The sequence below is a fragment of the Asparagus officinalis genome, chromosome 7 (assembly GCF_001876935.1).
Source record: "Asparagus officinalis chromosome 7, Aspof.V1, whole genome shotgun sequence".
Taxonomy (NCBI): domain Eukaryota; kingdom Viridiplantae; phylum Streptophyta; class Magnoliopsida; order Asparagales; family Asparagaceae; genus Asparagus; species Asparagus officinalis.
The window spans coordinates 39503810-39509017 of record NC_033800.1 but is presented as its reverse complement, the minus strand read 5'-3'; the positions used below and the strand labels follow the sequence as shown (position 1 = coordinate 39509017).

Genomic DNA, 5208 nt, shown 5'->3' with positions numbered 1-5208 from the left:
AAATATTCATTAAAAATTTTGTTGTTGCCATTGTTATTACTGTTCTTTGATGGTTGTGGTTTAGGCAATAATTGTTCTTGTTAGTCATTTTGTGTATGCTTCTTCAGTGCTTAAGTGCAAAGGGGAATTCTTTACGGCATTCCCTTTTCCGTCTTAATATATAATTTTCTATTTTCTATGGTTGTAGGCTCTATTTGTGTTAGTTATGTCATCAGATTAACAATTATTTGGCATTGGAAGGTAACGAAGGTTAACCTGAAAGATTTACTTGCCGCCCTATTTTCGTGTTTATTGTCAAAAGGTTTGTCAAAATTTCTATGCAACTTTAATATTTAAGAAGTGGGTTAGTATGATCATTCATCAATTTTCTTATTGTCAATTTTATTCGCAAAACAACTGACTTTATCTTAGGATTTGGACAAATTGAGGCTAGGGTTTGAACATGCCTATTGATAAATATATTTAGCAAGCAGCCAGCAATTGGAGCATTTATATGCTAGTTTTTCCTATTAATAAATGCTTCCAAGTTGAGCTGGACCAGTTTAGCAGATCCTTTAAAGGGGGTTATATGGCTTGCTTTTTCTTGTTATGTATTCTGAACTCTATGAACATGAACTTGGCCCATTTGAAGTGAAGTGCAAAGTTTAGCAATTGCATTTGTATATGCATGTTTTTGGTGCATTGCTTTGGGAGTTTTCCAACTTATTCCGATGTACCTAATTAAGTTTTTTCCCAATTAAATTCGCTGTACAGCTCTATGTTTTGCTGTTTTTCATTGTTATAGTCACCTCTAACATCTTTTATACCTAGCTTTTTACTATCGCTTTTCATTTTGTTGCTTTATCTTCTATAATATAATGATCGGGTTTTGATTTTCACAGGGATGTTGTGGTGGTCTGCACTTTAGTGATGTACTCACTCTGAATCTTGACACAATGACTTGGACCTCCCTCACAACCACTGGCCACAAACCCGGTACTCGAGACAGCCATAGCGCTGCCCTCATAGGTCACAAGATGATAGTCTTAGGGGGCACAAATGGTTCCAAGAAAGTGAATGACCTACACGTATTAGATCTTGAAACTAAGGAATGGAGCAAGCCTAATTGTAAAGGAATCCCTCCCTCCCCCCGAGAAAGCCACTCTGCTACCGTTGTAGGCAATGACAAGCTTGTGATATTTGGAGGAAGTGGTGATGGTGAAGCAAACTACTTGAACGATGTTCACATACTTGACCTCAAGAACATGACGTGGACTTCTCCGGAGATAAAAGGTGAACCTCCTGCTCCTAGGGACAGTCACACTGCCGTTGCTATTGGTAATAAGCTCATCATATATGGCGGTGATTGTGGTGACCGTTATCATGGGGAGGTTGATATTCTTGATTTGGAGGTCATGACTTGGTCAAGGGTATGGATTACTCGTTGAACTTTTGCTTTTCTACTTGTCTTTTGTTTCTCTTTGGAGTTTATATCATTGGAATTTCTTGGGTTATTCCAAGATTTCCCTAGGATAAAAGATAAAAAAAGTAGAATTCAATAAACTGAGAATTCCTTGATCAGAAAGCTGGTTCCGTTCTCTTGAGTTATGATTCAAAAAAATAGGTGGGTAACAACATTCTAAAATTCCCTTGAGAAGTCTTAACATTAATCGTTAAAAGTAATGAATCATGTCGGATGTTGTAAAATTACTGAAACTTTCTTTTATGACTTCATTGCAGTTGCCAGTTCAAGGATCTTCGCCTGGAGTGAGAGCAGGTCATGCAGCCGTTAATATAGGAACCAAGGTGAGTATCAGAAATTATCTGAGATGTGAAAATTTCTCAAGCCATCTTTCGTTATGAACTGCTTGGTTGTTTTATTCAGGTTTACATAATAGGTGGTGTTGGTGATAAGCAATACTACAGTGATGTCTGGGTTCTTGATTCTGATACTTGTTCATGGAGTCAGCTTGATATCCGAGGTCAACAGCCACAAGGGAGGTTTTCTCATACAGCACTCATTACTAACCACGACATTGCCATATATGGAGGGTAACATAAAGGAATTTAGTGAAATATAATGTTGCATCTTTTTCTGTTAGTGTTTTGTTTTTAATCTTGTCCATGCTGGACAGGTGCGGAGAAGATGAACGCCCTCTGAATGAATTGCTCATTCTTCAGTTGGGGTCAGAGCACCCTAATGGTCGTTACAATATTTCAATGTGCAAGATTTTTGGTAACCATTGGAGCCAAGAAAAGAGGAAATTTCTAAGGGGTGCAGAAAGTCTTGTGAGTAGGACTTGATGCTTAAGCCTGTCTATAATTTAAATGCATACTGGGGATTCTTTTGTTGCTTGACCTGTTTACTCGTTCTTTGCATGTGAATGTTTCTTTGGTGGGGGAGAATATTTTCAAATAAATATTGATTATAGACTTTGTCCTTGGATTTTATGGTGTGGTAGAAAGTAGAAGAATACTAGTGAAAAATATATGCATCTGAATGAGTTATTTTTCTCCTGAATTGTGCAGCATAGAAATTTGGTTACAAAGAATGGTGAAGTTAATCAACAACGATCACGAGAATTGGATGTTGACTTGAGGAGTTGCACGCTACAGAAACTAGGTCAGTTATGAAGTAATTTTTGTTCAAACGAGTAGCATAAGAGACAATTGTGGGCTAGATTAGATTAATAATTTAACATAGTTTGCTTGTATGCACACAAACACACTAAATATATGTTTGTGTATTTTTCTCAGATAACTTGCATCATGCAAAGCGGAGGAGAACTGGTGATGCAAAGGTTTGGGAGGTAGAGTCAGAACAAGAAGAGCATTCCCTTTCGCTCTCCCAGCACTCATCTCCATCACAATCTGATCAAGAACAGAACAATCTCCAGAAGCTCCCGGCCTTTGTCAAAGACTCCATTACACCGTCACAGCAGCAGTTTATTGCTTCCAAAGCACACCATAGAATCCCACAGGAAGTACATTTTATTGGAAGAGAATCGCCTCGACAGTCCAAAACCGAACAGTTTCTACGAGTCGTTCCTCCTCAAAGACAAGAAGTGCAATTCCTACCAGTGGATCAGAAGCCTGTGATGAGACCTGCCACTCCTCATCTGGTACCCATTGTTACTGTCTCTCATTCTTTGAAGTTTCATGTAAGAAAAAGTATAGCAGCAGTTGCTTTCTCAGCTGCTGCTCCCTAATTGGTTAAGGGTAGGCTTGGGGGTTGTATGAACTAGTAGGAAGGCGAGTGCTAGTGGCAGTCGCATTTAGCAATTGACGCTAGAATTATTCTATGTAAAGTTTCATCCTTAATTGCAGTTATAACCTTTGAAAAGTTAAAAATCGTTTCTGTTAGTATAGATCTATAACCCTCAATTGTCACCAAAACTTCTGAGTTTTGGTTTAGGGGTCACAACTTCAATCAGAGTTTTGGTTTAGTAACAGGGACTTTGAGATAGTACGAGAGCAACTCAAGTGCAACTTTCACTTGTCGCAAATCTAAATTATATTGTAGACTGTGTTGGAAATAATTCTCAAATCACAAGGAAGGTACAAGCTCAATGAAAAATTCAAAAGTTTTGTAATGTTTTGTAGACTACAATGGTTGTACAATCTGATGGCAGTAAATCCTCTTAAAACATTAGAAGTGGATGTTGTGTAGAACCTTGTTAACGCCAAAATTTAGGCAGGCAGTGATACTTAAACATAGGATGAGAACCAAATTAACTAAAAAAAGGGAGCTATTAATTCTTGATCTCAGTTTCCTATATGTTCATTTTCTTTTAATTCATCCTAATATGAGATCATGCTCACACATGAATCTCCAACAGATTGGAGCAGAGGTTCGTGGCACAGTGGATGGCGCTTTCGACTCAGGGTACCTCATGACTGCTAATGTCAATGGCCAGATCCTTCGAGGCGTCTTATTCGCTCCTGTAAGTTTTCTTTCTCTTCTCCAAGTACTTCGATCTCAAACACAAACCCTAAGTCCTGACCTCGAAACTGCATGTCTCCTTATTAGGTACCAGGCATTGGGGTTCCCAGGCCCTCATTTAACCCTCACAGCCCAGTTTTAGCAGGCAATGCCATGGTTTCTCAACAATGTTCGGCTCCTACTCACGCAATACCCATCCATGTCAGGCCAACTTCAAACTCGAGTGCACTCGAGTGCGGTCATCTTGCGAGGCAGGCTCACGCCGGTCAAGCATTGAAAGCTCAGCCCGCAAGGCTTAACAGCGATCTTCAAGGTGTTGTTCTTACTCTCGGTGGCCCTGGTGGAGGTAATACTGGAGGATCTTAGAGCTGATCAACTAAACCCTCAAATGCTAGTGATTCTTTAGTTTTGTTTTGTATAAATTTAGTGTGAGAAATAAGAGCATATGATTTTTGGTTTTTTTTTTTTTTGGTTTCAGTTGTAGTTGTTAACTGGTTTTGGTCATTTTTTTGTTTGGGTGGTTTTTTTTTGAGCCAGGGTATTGTTAGTTAAATATTTTGTGGTAATACACTGCTGTGCAGTGGCTAGTATCGTGTATCTGTTTGTTATGCTTCGATCTGGTAACTTGTATGCTAGGTTTGAGCACTTCTTAAATATTTTTAATTATGATTAACTTAAGAAAGAAAAAAACCCTCAACTTCGGGGTTCTATTATCTATTTTAATTCCGGAAAATCCTCCTGTGAGTGGTTGTGCTCAGCTCTAATTTGTTTTCATCCCACTGAAGATTTATTCACTTTGACCCTGCAAAGTTGCACAATCGGGTCTAATGTGTCATGCATGTGACGTGATGAAAAAGGCGAAAATATTCCCCAACCGTCGTGTCAGCTGTTACCTCAAGCCCTAAATGCTATTAATATATAGTGGAGGACTAAACATAAACAATAACTCACCGCTATTATAATCCTAATTAATTTTTGTACTACTTGTATATCTCAAAGATCTTAAAATGAGATCCTTTTTTATACAAACCCGACCAAATTCCTCAGAAGTTGTCTTATGTGATACACGCATGCTGATTTTTTTAAATATTTTAATACTTAATGTTTGTTGAATTAAATGTTAAGTCCATCAAATTCTATTTTAGAAGCACCCAAACATAATTAAAAAGTTCTAAAACTAGCATTTTAGACCCTTATTCGACAAACATGAAGTGTTAAGAGGTTCTAAAACATGAAGTGTTAGAGGTTCTAAAATCAATGTGCTAGTGTCACATTAAAATATTCAA

General features: G+C 38.0%; 1 protein-coding gene across 1 annotated transcript in view; it reads left to right on the top strand.

Moving 5' to 3' along the window:
- The window catches only part of LOC109848773 (rab9 effector protein with kelch motifs-like), a 5124-nt gene extending 557 nt beyond the window's left edge, over nt 1-4567 (top strand). Inside the window, exons 2-9 of the mRNA XM_020418435.1 lie at nt 882-1409; nt 1720-1785; nt 1865-2031; nt 2115-2268; nt 2509-2602; nt 2737-3101; nt 3819-3923; nt 4010-4567. Of these exons, the coding sequence (XP_020274024.1) occupies nt 882-1409; nt 1720-1785; nt 1865-2031; nt 2115-2268; nt 2509-2602; nt 2737-3101; nt 3819-3923; nt 4010-4288 (1758 nt within the window). The 3' untranslated portion in view covers nt 4289-4567. The remainder of the gene's footprint in view (nt 1-881; nt 1410-1719; nt 1786-1864; nt 2032-2114; nt 2269-2508; nt 2603-2736; nt 3102-3818; nt 3924-4009) is intronic.